The 17,000-nt window shown below is 36.0% G+C and overlaps 1 protein-coding gene across 3 annotated transcripts in view; it reads left to right on the forward strand.

Annotated features, from left to right (window-relative positions):
- Window positions 1-17,000, forward strand: part of ATRNL1 (attractin like 1) — a 431,352-nt gene that overhangs the window by 149,830 nt on the left and 264,522 nt on the right. For all 3 annotated transcript variants that reach the window (XM_021537269.3, XM_021537270.3, XM_021537271.3), the window contains exon 21: window positions 7,898-7,950. In XM_021537269.3, the coding sequence (XP_021392944.1) occupies window positions 7,898-7,950 (53 nt within the window). The remainder of the gene's footprint in view (window positions 1-7,897; window positions 7,951-17,000) is intronic.

A 17,000-nucleotide genomic window follows, 5' to 3' on the forward strand; every position in this document is an offset into this window, starting at 1 on the left:
TTTTGTTAAAAATTGCCAACACAACAAAAACAAACAAACAAAACCCGTCCCAGAATCTTGAAAACAAAGTGAAATGAATGCAAGGAAGATCAAATGCAAACAGCTGAAAACTCTGCAGCACTCTGTAATACCACAGCACTGATCTTTCTGCACTGAGATTGGAACTGAGTAGTTCTTTGCAATAATTTCCCTCAGAGACTGACCATAGATTAAATTAAACAGTAGTAAAATAGGTTTTATTCTAAACCATAGATTAAGTTCAACAATAATAAAAGAGAAATGTTATAATGCACATTTTTTAAAAACAAGCCATAAACTGTTTAAAAGTTAAATATACTTATTACAAACACAGTAATAGTAAAATTTTACAATTCAGTAATACCTAATGAAAATACAGTAAACCACTTGGGATTTAGTGTGTGTATATATATTTCTTTTTCATGTGGTGTACTTGATGAAGCCATTTATGATGCATTTGCTCTGACTGTCAGGGCCTGTTAAAATATTTAATGTCCTGACATGCTGCCTCTCCTGCTCTTTTTGAGAAATGGTTTCTAAACTAGAGCAATACACAAATACTCTTGGAAGGTGCCAGAACAGACAGTGAATAGCTGATCACAGAATCACAGAATGGAGCCATCCCAGAGCACGTGGACAGGATTGTGTCCAGATGGTTCTGGAATATCTCCTGTTCCAGTGCACAGTGGCTTGCATGTATTTGTTTCATATGGTCTTTAAGATCCCTTCCAAACCAGTCTATAATTCTCTGACTATTCTATTGTTGATATTAAGTTAACATTTAACACATTTATCCAACATTTATCTTCTGAAAGGATTAAACATGTCTGATTTTTGTGAACTATTCACTGGTTTTTGAAAAGTAAACATTTGGGAGGAGCTGCATTTCAGTTCAAGCAGTAGTAAGCTTTAATGGTTATTTTACCATTGCATCTTACCTAGTTCTTCCCTCTAAAAAGAAAGAAGTAGTTGAGAAACCCATACTAATATTTCTCAGAATTGTGGTTCAGTTCAGTGTAAACAGAGCCTCTTATTTTGAGTTATGGGATGTTCTAACATTTACTTTTTAAGGGCTAGAGTAATGTCTGAAGTGTCTGGTTAGATCAAAATGTGAGAGAAGAAATGTGGGTATTTCTCTTCCCTGACTTTGAGGGAACAGTAACTGATAAGAGGGAAGTCTACTTTTCCAAGTTCACCTTTTTGCATGTATTCAAGTTTATTCATCACTGCCAAAAACATGGCCATTTGTAGAGAAAGGAGTGCCAGAGGTAAAGGGTAAGGCCATGGACATGAGATTTTTCTTATTCAGAGTAAGCAGCATCAAATAATTTGCATATAAAATCCATTTTGTGCCTGATTCATTAAGATTAACAGGGAACTTTCCAGCTATTCCAAATGAGGGTTGTAGGTCACTTTATTCTTGTATACAAGAACTAAATAGAATCCAGACTTTATTAGAAAACTCTTATTTTACATATTAACTTTTATTTTGTCTTAATTTTATAATTATATATATTCTCTTAATTATATAATTATATGTTAAGTGACACCTCATTGCAAACTTATTTCGTCCTGGAGTGCAATGGATTTTGTGATGTGAAATATTATTACTTCAAAGAGCATATAAGAACTCTAGAATAATAATTATTCTTGATCTTGCAGGGAAAAAGGATTTGAATAGCATGAAGAATCTGGAAATGCAAAACTTTCTGATGACATTAGAATTAGTTTTTTCTTTTAGTGAGATCAGCCTAGATTAAAAAAAAAAAAAGTATTGCTGGCCTAGGCCTTTTTCATGAATTATGTGAGGAGGAGACAAATTGATCTACAGAAAAGTCATTGTCTCAAGACTTTGTTATGTGCACTTACAAGAAAAAAAAAACAAATCATTTCCCCACATTATTAAAAAGTTCTAACTGGAAGCATAAATCCCAGTACCTTTTACCCTTTTAGGTTATCATTATCTTAAGAGGTAGGCTGATAATTCTTTATATCTGAAGTTACTCATGACTGGAAGGATCTTGGCAGTGTGAGAAGTGAAAGTGTCCAATTTTTACATTAGAACCAAAGATCTGAGAGGTCTGTCTATCTGAATATACTGCAGTATTAATGGATAGCTTTGGGACAATGGAGTGCAGAGTACAATGTCAATGCAGTCAAGAAGCAGACCTTTATCTGTAAGAAGGATAAATTTTCATTTATGGATTATGAAGTTTGTCTATTTCACACATTTCACTTCAGCAAAATAAAGATTATATTGCAGGATAAAAAAATGCAATAATAATTATCAAATGAGCCTAGTCTCTGAAAATCACAAATCAGTCATTAACATTGCTTATAATGCCTCGTTATCATTAAATATGTCATCTGAGCTCAACTATTGCATCTAAATCTTAGCACTTCTATAGAAGGATGATGCTGTTTCTGAATCTTTTAAACATGTTTGAACTCCCAAAACATGACACTGGCTGCTGTGTTGTAGGTGCTGGTTGTATGGTTCCTCACTTTCCTTGCTGCTGGCCATGTGGATGGTCAGAAGATGTGGTTGATGTGGTGTTGTTGGGCATTTCTGTGTCAGAGGTATGGATGCCAGGCAGGCCTAAAGCAAGACCTAAGTCTTGGCCACATCTAAGTGTGAATTGAGCTTTCAGGTATCAGTCACTCACTGCTCTGGAGCAGTTACAGCCTCAGCTGGTCTTGGGTTCTTGCTTTCACCCATGAGTCACCACTCTTGAGCTGAAAATCAGCACTTTCTGTGGCATCACTTCCAAAATGTTATGAATTACAGCCAGTTACATCTATTGACTGTAGTTAAGCACATACCTCAGCTTATTTTCTCATTGCTGGAAATGTACTGTAAGAGTAGGATGACTTCCAAGAAGAGATCACCAGTGTAAAAACCTGTGTGTGAATCTGAACTAAATGTTCATCAACTGCCTCATAATTACCTGCAAAAGCTGCAGGCAACAGCATGGACATATTTTCAATGCTGAGGATGTAGTTATACACAGTAGTATGGAGTAATTCTTCATATCCACTTCTGATACCACAGGTTTACCATGGGACTAGAGAAGTCTTAGATTTAGCCTTACAAACACTGTTTGAACTTCAGTTGCAAGGTGTCCAAATAACCAGATTTTTGTTATGTAAATACTATATCACTATTCAAAACCCCCATAGTATCATGCCACTGTGGAACCAGGAAAGCAAGATAAAACCAAGAGCCAGCTGGGCAAGATTAGGAAGTGGGGACAAAGGGGTCAGAAGCAGATCAGTGATGGAGAAGCAGCAGCAAGACCTTTGGGCAGAAAGAGGAGGAAAGGCTAGGACAGAGATGAGCAGTAGTCCTGGAAGCTGTTCTGACTCAATCAAAAGCTGGGGCAAGTAATCAGTCTGGGACTAGGAATACTCTGCTGAAGCAGACAGTCTTAATTTATTGTGAACCTCTTGTAGACACAATGCTGGGAACCTGGGCAAAATCCCAAACCTGTTTATGACCAGCTATAGATCAGCCGGGTGACAGCTCTTCCCCAGACACTGTGGAAGTGGTCTGTTAATTTGCAAGGACAAAATATGAGGTAAGGGTCATAAATATCTGTATTATATAATATGCTATAACTGTATAGTTGACAAGCCTTGGTCTGGGCCATAACTAGATAAAACTGTGTCAGCAAGGAACCAGCTGAATAAAATAATATTGTCTGTTGGAGTGCCCTTCTGTGAGAATTTGGTATTAAAAACAAACTCAGCTAAAGGGAAGTCCAATTGTGCTTAGGTTGGTTTCCCCCTGTTCATCTTACTTTGCTTCACTTTTAATTGAAAGGAAAGATTTAACAATTAGTGGCAGCAGCAGAACTGCAGAAACTTCTGCCTTCACCATGGAAGGTTAAATGAACTGTTACAGGAAGGTTTCCACGTGATCACATCACTTGTCTAGAAAGCTGTTGATCTAGGTTGGTGTTATATTGATAGTTTTCCTCAGGTGAGAAGCTTGAAGATTTACTCTTCCTTAAGGGCAATACCAGTAAGAACAATAAAATTAGGCATATAAATATATGTATTCCTCTGCAAGGTACAGAGCACAATGACATAAACATTGCTAAGCTGCAACAAAAGGTTGTTTGTAAACTCTGTCTTACAAAGAAGCCTTTCATTCATTAAAAAAAACCCAAATCTGTCAGTCTTAGTGTAAGCATGTACTCATTTACATATATTTATTGTATTTAAAGAGAAAGTGAGACATTATCTTTGTCAGAAGCATGAGAACAATTGTTTTTTGAATGCATTTGTCAATAACTTCTATTTTGAACTAGAAAATCCAGGGAGATAAAAGGAAGTGAAAGAAAGTGGTTCAGTTTTGAAAGGATTATTGAGGGAGAAGTTGAGAAATAAGTGCTAATAGCAGGCCATCCAGAGGTCAGTGAGCTTGATGAATTGAATCCTTTCACATTGGAACAAACCATAGAACTTGTACATAACCTAATAGGAGCCTTCCTCCATTTGTCCTTGTAAATGGGAGCTGTGTCTTTGGAGTCCTGCCAGAGTGGAACTGCTCATTCATTATGACCACTTAAAGCAAATGATCATGGCCCTATGGCACATAAAATAATGAGTGTAGCTCCCATTTCTCAGATATGAGGCATATATTATGCTTCACATATGGTCCAATGTGTGCTGGCTTTTGGAAAAGGTACCAAAATTACTACAATGAGTAAAGCTCATAAGGAAACAATTCAGTGAATAGGAAATTTTGTAATTGGAACCATAATCAGTGACTAATGCAGAGCAATATGTATGCTAATAAAATAGGAGAGGATTAAAGGCAAAACTAAATTTAATCGAAACCTAGCATACATGCTCGTGTGAATAATTTCAGATATATTCTTAATCCTATTAGTTTCATTTTTTCCCTCCACTGAAAACCAAGTGTTTAAGTAGTATCTTCCATTTAAATTAAAACAGGCTTCCCTAACTAGCAAAAACTCCACCTCATGTTATTCCTGATATACATTATGGAAATGTTCTGCATGAAAGGCCTGGCTACAAATGGTGTAATAAACCAGCTGTTTTCATGAGAGGGCATAAAAAGAGCACAGATTACAGAGGTAACAGGTAAATCTCATGCCCCTTCAGTTACTGGGGTTCCTGTGTGCCTGCAGCACTGGATGAACCTGGATTTTCCCTCTGTACAGGTGCTGCCCATGGAGATGTTCCTCCTCCCTCGCATCCCGTGGTGCCCAGGCAGAGCTGTGTGTCTGCTCCTGGCAGGCTGGGAGCTTCTCTGGGATAGCCCCCACCACGGCTCTCTCCTGCTCCAAATCATTCCCTCCTTCAGTACTTCCACGAGGCTCCCAGCACAGAGAGTATAATATCTATGATAATACATCAAAATACTTTGCTGTGGTGTAGTTCACTGTTCCTTTTTTTTATTGTGCATATTGTATCATTCCATCACACATGAAAGGGCTGTAAAATTGCAATGCCATTTTGTTTTCAAGATGTTTGAAGGTCACATCTCTTAATTGTCAGGGACTTGGTAATTATTTAGATTTGAATGAATACTTGTATGTTGCAACATATTTAGAACCTAGTAATTTTTGTGTTAACCATTCCTTTGTATGTTCTTGTAAGTTACGAAGTCTGTCTTAGCTTAGATGGAGTTTATAGATATTTTTATATCATGTATTCGTGTTCCTGTTTTTTTCTGTGATATAAATAGAAATAAAAATGCAAGGAAGGTATACATGATGCTGGAAATCCCTGGGTTCTGGCATTTATTGATCCACGGGAGATGGTTGCATCTGATTAGAAGGGCAGCTGAATGGAGAAGGGAAGCTGTATGGAAACAGCTGTCTTTTTTCATTAAGATTTTTGAGATTAAAAAAAAAATCCAGACCTTTTTCTCAGGGTCAAAGCACCACAGGTGAGTGCTGTGACTGGGCAAGAGTTCAGAGAGGAATTTGTTTATTTTCTCCCCATGGAAAAGTTATTGTTGTTGGGAGTTAGATATTGCTCTTCCATGTCATACACAGGTCAGTGCCATTAGCAGTGAGCAGCAGGGGAAGTTCCTTGCCTTCATCATCAGACTCTAAATACAGAGTTATTTTATATATTTTTCTTCCCTTCAGGTATAAACCCCCAGAATATTCTAAATACTGGCTACATTTAATCTACTTTGCATTTGAAACAATTCAAGAGGAAAAATAGTCCTCTTCCAATGTTATTAACATTTGCTACATGATACACTGTCTCATTTACATGGCAATCTTACATAAAGAAAAGTGAATTATTTTAAACCCTTGATTTAAAAATGGTCCCTTTCCTGTAGCTCTCTTTCAAAAATCCAAACCTAAAGGCACTTTCAGACATGAATATATTTTTTATTGTCTCAGTAGCAAGCTGTTCTTTGTAGAATGTTTGTCATGTTTAGAAAAAAACCTTTTCAGGCAGACCAATGTTACTATTTGAGAGATTTTCTCCTTTCCAAGTACATGCAAGAGAGTTACTTCAGGATCAGACTCTCTTCTAAATTCTTAATTCTCTCTTCCAAATTATAAATTCTGTGGAAAGGACTGTAGGCTGAGTGTGTCTTTGTGAACAAGACCATAAATTGTGTTCTGCAGTTAGACTTGAAGCATAGAGGAGGTTTGTTTTCTTGGAGATTAATTATTACAATTATTATATTAAAAAAGTGTTAAATTTCTGTATAGTTTACCCTGCAAAGAGTTCTCATGCTAACTGGGATCAGGAATGTGCAAGGGCAGAGTCCAGAACATCTTTCTACTTTTTGATTTTAGTGCTACTGCTGATTATTTTCTTTATGATATTGTAATGAAGGATCAAGGAGATTCTCTGCTTATTTTTTAATAAAAATGAGTATGTTAGGAATCACTATTTAGAAACTATTGAGGACGCCAGCAGAAATACAAACATCAAAATATTTTAAAGTCTTGTTAAATGATATGACATGCAAGTTAGAATGTATTTTTAATACCAATCACAAATAAAGTAACAGCAAAAGTATCTCCTTCCAAATTAAGTTTGTTAGAACAAAGTAATGAAAAGATAGTCCAAGATACTAAATGATTCAGATTACCTCAGGGAAAATATTTGTATGAAATGTAATAGGCAGTGATTAGCTTTCTCTTTGTTTTGTGAATCTTTCAGTATATTTAAGAGAAAACTGTAATCTTGCTGGAGACTTCCGTGAAACAGCCAAGGAAACCTAAAGCAGATTAATCATTTTCTAGTAAGATATTTGGCATTTTTAGAGTAATGTTATGTAACTGAATTTGAACTGAACTTCTGTAGGATATTTCATGTCTCTGAAAATAGCTATATATCTTATCTTATTCAATAAGAAAGTTATTTCTCCAGCCCTTATCATGTACACGCCTTGTCAGCAGCATCAGTACATCATATTCAGCTTGAATTTCACCTGGTGCCCTGGGTGGTCAGTGAAGAGGAGCAATTGCCACTGAAGTTCATGGATGAGATGCTGCTGATCTAAACCAGGGAGGGAATCAGCTGTGACAGGGGGACAGGGATAAGGAGATCCAGTGCCTGGCTCTCCTTTGCTCATTAGAGTGCAGAGAGCCCAGAATTCCTGCCCTGAGTCCTGCAGTAGGCACTGACTTCTGGCAGGTGATTGAAGCTCTTTTTTCAAGAGCCTGGTCACTCTGGGTTTCTTATGTGACAGAGAGATGCCTCCAGAAAGTAGCACACCCTCATTAAGAACTATATTGAATACTTATTTGCATGTATTTGTGCTGCTAGTACTGAAACTCATGCTATTTGAATAAATATTCTAGCTGTGTTTTTGTTAAAGCTGTACTGTGTTTAATGGGAATGTTTGGTTTTGTTTTTTTTTCCCCTGCAGCTGTGACTCTGAAAATAGGTATCTTGGAAATCCACTTAGGGGAACATGCTACTGTGAGTACTTGTATTTTTAATACTACATATTGAAATGCTGATTACATGTTATATGATGATTTCATTTCCTTGGAAAAAATAAGTTTCTGGAGATTTTCCAAAATTGAGCACATTGATATTTTGACTGAAAAATAAAATGCCTTACTGGTCTTCTCTTACTTTGTCCACAAGGACACAAAGTCTACTAAAAGCTGATTCCTTACATCTGGCTTAGAGAGACTGACCAAGCCACGGGGTTATCCTCTGTATCTCATCACATGTGAATGAAAGGAATAGTAATTGTGTCAATGCTTTAAAGACAGAATTTGTGGTGGAGAAATGCAAATAGTGTAAACAGCACTATTCCCTGGGACATTCTGAGTGGTTTAGCCAGTATGCCTCCCAGGGACATGAGACACAGCTGCTCTCCACAGTGTCATAAAAGGAGGCTGTGTGTTGTCTTCTATGTTCTTTATGTTGTAGAAAAGGTGCCTGTGGCAAATTTACTCAGAAGCATTGCAGTTTTGATAGTCTTAGTGAAGGACCTGAAGGGATGAGAATGCTTATTATCCATGTGCAGAAATCCCTCAGTGAGCTGTGCCAATTTTACTATACCAATATCAAGTTCAATAGTAATTTTAATCATCATAAAAACAGATGGGATGTTGGAGAACACTATTTTAGTGTTCTGTTTAGCTTTTGTGACTTTTGCACGTACCTGCTCCATGTGCTCCATGTCAGACAATTGGATCCATTTGTCTGTTGTTTCTAAAATCATCCCTACTTCAAACTTGAATTTCTACATAAAGGCAGATGTCTGAACATACTTATAACCTCTCTTCTGATTTTTGGCCTTGTTTCTTAGCATTTTATTTTACAACATGCACAACAACTTTATTTTAGAGTCTCTTTAAGGCATAATTTACCTAATAAAGGAATGTTTATTTTCTCTGCTAATCTGTCTTTCTTACCTTATATGGTTTGCATCTGCAAGGTATGTTTTACAGAACAAAATAGTCAATTACATATTATATTACAGATGTTGACATATCTTGAGGCCTAAACCATTTATTCTTCCTGCCAGCTATTAAAGAACATTGGTGTGGGTTTTTTTGATTCTTTTTCTCTCAGACAACATAAGTTCGAATGCAATACTTTAAGCTGGAATATAAATTTTAAATATTGTAGACCAAGTTGAAAATACTCCCTAAAACTGTGTCTTAAAGATACTCTGGATCAATAAATTTAATTCTATTTGTTAGTTTTTTGCATTAGAAAATAATCACACTTTAAAACAGAAATATCAATATTTAAAAGAATATTTTTTTGTATCTGTATAATAATTAAATATTTTTTTAGGTTACAGTGAGTAGAGAAGTTCATACTTTGAACACAATTATATATAGGCTATTTTGGATATGTGTGTCAACGTTTGTTTTGTCCTTTAAAAATAAATATTATTAAATTTAAGAGATTGAAAAGAAATGACAGTAATGAGATTTGTAGACCTCAGGCACCTCCATGAAAAAACCTTATTTTTTTGCTATCATGTTTCAGGCTGGGTCTATAAATCATGTTGGAGACAAATTGTACTATATTCAAGATGCCCTTTCACCTTTAACTCACTACTGTTATTTGTCTTCTGTCAGATTTCAAAATATTTTAAAGATCTTGTTGTTTTGAAATGATACATTTTCTTTTAATACTTCCAGCTATTTAAAGTATCCCATATAAACAATTCTCAAGGTATTTTATTGTAGTAATAGGCAGACTGCACTGATAAATAACAATGGAATTCTGTATGTGCTGGATGATGCATCATAATGGGAAATAACCTTAATTTGTGGATAACTGACTGGCTTAAGATTTCAATGACAGTTTCTTATCAGCACAGTTCATTTCCTGCTAAATCATGTATTAAAAAATATATATATACACATCATGAAGAGATTCTCTAATTTATCTATATGCTAAAATTTGTCCATACCATGTTTCAGTTTTGTACAAGACAGGCATATGGATGGTATTTTTTCTGTGCTTTATTTCACTCTTCATTAAGAAACTTTCTCTTTAGACACTTGAAATGTCACTTTACTTTTCCTTGAGGAGTATTTTTTGCAACACATGACTATTATTGCTCAAGAAGGGGAAAAATTGTATGTATTTATGAGCAACATAAGATTATGAGAAATTAAAATTCTAGGCACATCTGTTTCTATTACTTACAATCAAAATCAGTGAATGCAGATAATAATTTGCTGTATGGTTAGGATCTTCTTCAGGAAGAATTTTAGTCACATGCTTGAGTTTAGCTATATTCAAAATGACCAGTTTTAGATATTTAAATTTTGCTCTTTTTTTCACTTGTGGAAATACTGCCCTAAATTGGAACACTCTTCTGAGCAAAAATTCAGGATTTAATCCCAAGTGTCCAGATAACTCTCTTGTGATACTGGATGGCCTGGATTTCTCTTTAGCAGCAGGATGTGGACTGAGGAGTGCTTCTTTCCTTAGAGAACTTTCTGCAGCTTGGGATGCTGTGAATATTTGCTACCCTGTGGAATCCCAGCTGGTTTCATCTCCTCCAGCTCTCTGCCCATCTTCCCTAGTCCTTGCCTAGTCTCCTGCTCCCTCTTGCCTGTCATTGCCAGCCTTGAGCCCAGGAAGGGGGAACAGGCTGGTGTTGGTGCAGGTATTGACAGCAATGGACTGGTTAAGAGGGTAAATGAAGCCAGGTTGCCACTGGGAGAGCACAGGTTGTTTTAGTCTCTTCATTATTTGTTTCCTTTCATGATGATGTAGGAAAGTAAACAGAATTTTAATTCTGTACATGGATGGTGTTGTGGTTGAAGAAGTGATCTGAGCACAGATAAAAATACAGGAAGATTGTGAATGGGTCTGGCATGATTAAAAATAATGAAATTTATGTAGGAAGTAACACGCTGAAACATCCTAGGGGCTTTATCTAAATACAGATACTATGCCAAAAGGATATACAAGACAGAGCAGTAAAGCCATCAAATCCTAAAGATCAGAGGAACAGTGCTTAAACATCAGATTTCATTCTCATGTGGCAATTCCAAACATGGCAGCACTGGACAAGAGTAGTTCTTCTGCTTTAAATTATGAAAAGTTAATAAAAATGGAATATGAAATGTGTAATGGGGCATACAGTAGTGTATTATCCATATTGTATGAAAATCATTGTACATGGTTTTTTAAAAAATATTTTGATATAATTTTGTGAGTGAATTGTGTTATTGAAAAAGCACAAGCTCCTGAAGAGCAAGAGAATAAGAACAAGCCTCATAGATACAGAAATTAGAAAAGTACTGAATGTATAAGAATGTGTGAGCAGCTGCATGATGATCTATCTATTCTAGCACCCTGTTGTCAGGAGTGGCTGAACACAAATGCCATGGGAAGATTATAGCAAATGGACAAACATACAGTGGTATATCTCTTTGTAGCCAACAATTTGCAGCTTAGAACTTCATGAGAGGAAGGATTTTTTGAGCTGAAAGTGTTCAATGTGCCATGGTTTAGGAATATCAGAGGAGACCTTATCAAAGGTTCTTATACAAAATAAAAACAGTATTAATGCAAAAGAAAGCTTTGTGATTTTAGAAGCTACAGTTTTGTTTGGACATGTAAACATCCTTGTTAGCTGAGGACAGGTCTGCTTGTGGATTGTCTCTGTATTTCTGGTAGGAAGGCTCTGTATCCCTAGGCCTTTCTGTTGGGAGCCAATATTGCCATGAACGATCAGAAGCTGATTCAATCCATAGAATCCTGAGTGGAGGCCAGAGATGGTGGTGCAGATGACTTATGCATGTACACAAACCATAAATACAACATTTTGTCATGATACATTTGTGTTGGCTGTTGTTTTTGCTCCGTGGTGTCCGGGCCAGCGTGATGGATGGCGGCGACACCTCGATAGCAAAGCGTGCATCCAAATGGCTGCATTAGTTCTTCACACATCAGCATTAGGGATGCATTGCTGTCAGAGACACAGCTCCTGGGTGCAAGGGAACACGCAGCAAAACCAGATGGTTTTAGACAGATTGGGAGGAATCACTGGGAAAAATGCCACTTCTGTGATCTTCACTTGGGTTGTATACAGACACAAAGCTTTAAATCATAAACGGAGAAGTGGTTAATCTGGTGTTCCAGAGAAAATGAAAGTTTAAATTTACAATTCATGATGTGTTACAATGTGCAACGTTTGAATTATAGGCATGCTAACAATCACTTGTTTTGAGAGGATGTGATACTTCCTACCATAAACCTCTCTTAGATAGCCATAATTCTAAGGTCAAAAACTTTCCAAAATGTGTGGCTTGTATACATTATTTTGAGTTTCAATGCAACATATCAAACAAGAAGTACAACTGATTCTAATACTGCTACATGCAGAAGCATAAAAGCTTACAAATCAGTCCTGCCAGTGTAAATCACATTGTTTGCCTGCATATAGTTAGAATTTTTATGAACTGAGCACCCAAGATTTTCCTGTTCATCCACTAAGAAAATTCCTAGCTAAGACAATGAAGTTGAAAAAATGCACATGGATTTAGATACCTTAGCTTTTTTCTCCCCTTTTATCCTTTTTAAAAAATGTTTAGAAGCATTTTTGGATTATTTCTGGGTACCACCATTGAACAGGGAAGAGCTTTTCCATTTGCTCCTGCAGACTGGTTGCTGTTTTAAAACAAGCAGCAGAAGTGAATTACAAGGCAGCACACTTGGGAAACTTTCAGGCATTCCAGAAGATTTCCTTAGCAATGTAGAGCCAGAATGTAGTCACAGTGTAATAAAATTGCTATAAATGAACAATTTTAATTCATCTCTTGCTCATCTTTTGGCTGGACAGACAGTTTTGTGGGACTGTGACTATCTATGAATGTAAAGAAAAATCAGGTGAAGCCTTTGCATTATATGTATATAGATATAGATGATATAAATATAGATATATATGTATATGTATGTATTATAGATCCAGTGTAATACTGTAGTTTCCCATTCTGCAGAGCAGGCCTGCTTTTAGGGATTAGAACCTGACCTTTGAGAAGGATTAGAGAACCCAAAACTTAAAGAGGTCACGAGGGATGGGTCATTTGCAAGGAGAATTAAACTGGGGAGAGACTGAACGACTTGCAGCTTTTTTGTGGAATTAAAACCTATTTATTGATCATATGCCCTGATCCAAATATTTGTTGGATTTCTAGCCTTTAAAAAAGAAGAGGTCTTAATAGCTATATATAAAAAGGTTGAAAGAATATACAAATTTTATTTTAACAGCTTTCTAGGTGTTTCCTTCCAGAGCTTTTCCTTTTTTCTCTTACCTTAGTGTTTTATGAAATGTCATTTGTGGATGGCTTCACACAGTGACTGACCAGCACTATCAGCTGTTCTTCTGGGATGAAATATGCAGGGAAGGAAGGTGGTGGACCCATCTGCAGGAGCCTTAGGGGTCAGGTGTACACATTGCACTGGACCCTCTGAGTTTTCCACTCAGTCTCCTAGATGTACAGGGAGGAAATAGAAAGCTGGACAGCATACTGCAAAGTTTAGCTTATATATAAAATACCCCAATATTATTACTAGCAGAGAAACAGTAGTCATATTGGGTTTTTTTTTTTTTGTTTTGTTTTTTTTTTTTTTTTTAATTCTTAATGGCTCAATTTTATGAGTTGCTCTTTTTCTACCTAAAGTAAACCACAGGAAAGAATATGTGATCTACTAAACATTTTACAATGACTTTTTTGGGATTGACCTGAATAATTGGTTTATGGCTTTGCTCTGCCATTCTAAACGCTGAGCCATAAAATCATTATAGCTTATAAGACTATTGCTTCTTTCCTTGGTATATGTACAGACAGGATAGCAATAAGCAATTCCCTCAGTATGTCAGCAGCTCACAAAGATGAAGAAAGATACTTTCATGTGCAAAATTGGTGAGAAACTATGAAATGAACATTCAGTAAAAACTCTCAAGATAATATCTGATGTCTGTGCAGGGATCTGGGGACAAAAAAGCAAATTTTGCTTCTGGCTGAAGAGCCTCATAAGGATTCTAGTCCAGTCCTGGAGCTGTATTCACCCCACTAGTGCTGACACAGCCGGATTTCAGAAAGGGGAAAGTAAAGTGCTAGTCCTTACCTATTCTCCATACAATTTCTGTGTAGTAAATTTGTATTTAAATTTAAAACTTTTAAGCAAAATATTGTTATGCAGTGTATGTGGTGCCTGAAAAGAAAAAAAACCTCAAACACTTATTTCTTTTATCTGCTTTATTAAAAATTTGTCTTACTTGCTAAAAATTAAGAAGTCTAATTACTTTTTCATATCTGGTCTTTGGACTGAAGACTTTATTAATCTTAACTCCTTTTTTTTTTTTTTTTGCAGTAGTAGTAACTAGAAAGATTGTTTAATTATAAAGTGTAGATAATGTATTACAACTTACAATGAATTTTTATAAATATCAGCTCAATATTGTCTCAGAGCAAAAGGATAAGATAATATACTCTTATTTATGTTGTCAAAATGCAATTTAGGCTTATTAGACCTATTGACATGGTCTGATAGTTCATCCCACCTATTTTCCTTATTATTAGAATGTAGTTTTTTTCTTTCTTTTCTGGGCTTAGCCATAGCCAAAGTTCTAATGTAAGCCAATTTTTTAGTAACATTTATTATGTTACCAATGTTATAATTCAATAAAAAGGAGAATTAAAATTGTTGAAAGAAATATATTTAAATACTAAAAACAAGCATGTTGATGCATGCAGGGACTCAGAACATGGCCTCTTTTATCAATAAAATTATAAAAAAATAATTGTCAAGTAAAACATGTTCTAGAGATGCCATAAAGCACTAGGTGGCAGACTTGTTATACTTAGAGAAGAAGTAAACTCAAGAACGTTCCAAGGAGAGTGTTTTAGAAGATAAATAGCAAGTAGGACTATAAGTAAAACTGTTAGCAGGGATTTTCCAGATATTTAAAAATTATGTTTAAACTTAAAGGGCATAAACAATAAATTTTAGCTCTTGAAAACGTGTTTGCTTTGGCTGAGTTGGGAGATGTATACCAGCAGCTACCAGCTTCACTACTGATTTGAACAATTCATGTTTCCTTTTGGGACAACATTAATTTAAACTAAATACATATTGTAATTGTAAAACTGTCATGCTTGACTTAAAATAATGAGCTCTGCCAATTATATCTAACATTGATTGACTTTGATACAGACTGAAAAAAGTCTATATTATTTATAAATACAGTCAAAGTAGTGACTAACATTGTATTTTGAATATATGGACTTACACAAAAAAAATTCTATTTAAAATGAAATCTTCTTAGGGTTTAAAGAGTCTAGTGGAACAGATTATGGTTTAAATCAGAGAATTCTAGGTTGGTTTGATAAAAGATTAGCCTCAGCAAAACCTACCAACTCAGAACTTATAAAGAGCAAGAGACAAACACAGTCTTTGCCCTGAGCTAAAATAACTGCACAAACCAACTGTCGCCTTCCAGAGAATTAAAACAATAACCACATCAGAAGCTGAAGCTCCTAATAAAGTATTATGATCTCACCCCAGGCTCTGTGTACTCATTTGCCAAATGCTAGGTTGGCTTGCAGCTTTGTTGGACAGGCTAAAGAAACTGATTTGCTGCCAATAATTTTCAGCTTTTACTTTGAGTTGGAGAATTATTCCATGTATGTATTTATTTCTCATTTTTGTAATTAATGTTTTTTAATATTGTGGATTTTCTTTGCTTAACAAGGCATATTTTGATTTTTGAAATGGAGATGATTTGCTCTCTGTGGTAGCTTCTGCTTAGATGATAGTGAATTTACCAACTGGCATCCTCTTACAGTTACTATTTAATACCTTCTGTCAAAGCAGACAAAGTAAATTTAGTAATTAATCATTAATAATAGCAGGTATGCTACCCTATCTCAAAAAAGCAGGACAAACTAACTGGTGAAACTAACTTTCTAACTGCTAAAAAGAAGAAAAATACATACCTTATATCACCTGCAGATAAAAGTCTGAATTAGAGGACTCTTCCACGGGTGCCATAATTATTTTTTGTATTATGTTTATAATATTTTTCTTGCAATGTAATATATAGTATTACAGTAAATAGCTATTAGTATAAAATGTGAGTATTTATAGATCTTGATGAGGCAAGACTGGGTGAGACCTCATTCAGAAGACATCCTTTGCTTTGTAGAGGACTTTAGCCTTTGTATGAAGCAGTGTTTTAAATGAGAAGGAAGCCACTGCGAGTGTCTACAAATACACAACATTTGATTTTGTTGCTACTTTGAGCTTGGGTTCATAGGGATGGATACTTGTGCTGTGTATTCAATGTGCTGTGCGTGTGTGTGTGGTTCCTGAACACTTCCCAAGGGACAGGAGCTGTCACTCCTCAGACACCTGGAGGCCTTGGAGCTCCCTGAGCCTGGAGCTGTAAGAAATAAATGCCATGGGAAAGGATCCCTCAGGGTCCCTTGGCTTTACCTGCTGACAGTCAAGGGAAAACACCTGTGGTGCTTTTGCAGTTATATTTCTGACTGCCCAGGGAAAAGAGAATTCTTGATCAGTAGGGCTTCAAGGGAAGATCTATAGTGAAATCTTGAACCAGTTGAAAAAGGAAAAAACACATTCTGATTTCAATAAGTGGCTTGTGATGTGTGGGAGATTTTGTGTTGGTCCCTTTGGGAGTTCTTGGTCAAACAAGTGCGTTATTCCAAGTCAGCTGGGGTGTTTTCCTCTGCTGGCAAACATGGAACACTGGAGGATAGCTGAGCCTCTTCCATTAATGCAGATGTCCTGTAGTGTGGGTCCTGAACCACCTAATCCTGGCACACGTGTCTGTAAGGTCCAGAGCATAGTCAAGGATGTTTTCAGCTTTAGAATTAGTGCTGTGGAACCCTTACAGAGTATTCGAGGGACTCTTGTGGGATCTTTTAAGTAAATTGGGGGTCATTTCTATCTCAAGAGGATGATAAAACCTTGGATTATATAAACTTAAGGGAAATGTAAACTTGATTAAA

This window comes from Lonchura striata, chromosome 7, assembly GCF_046129695.1.
Source record: "Lonchura striata isolate bLonStr1 chromosome 7, bLonStr1.mat, whole genome shotgun sequence".
Taxonomy (NCBI): domain Eukaryota; kingdom Metazoa; phylum Chordata; class Aves; order Passeriformes; family Estrildidae; genus Lonchura; species Lonchura striata.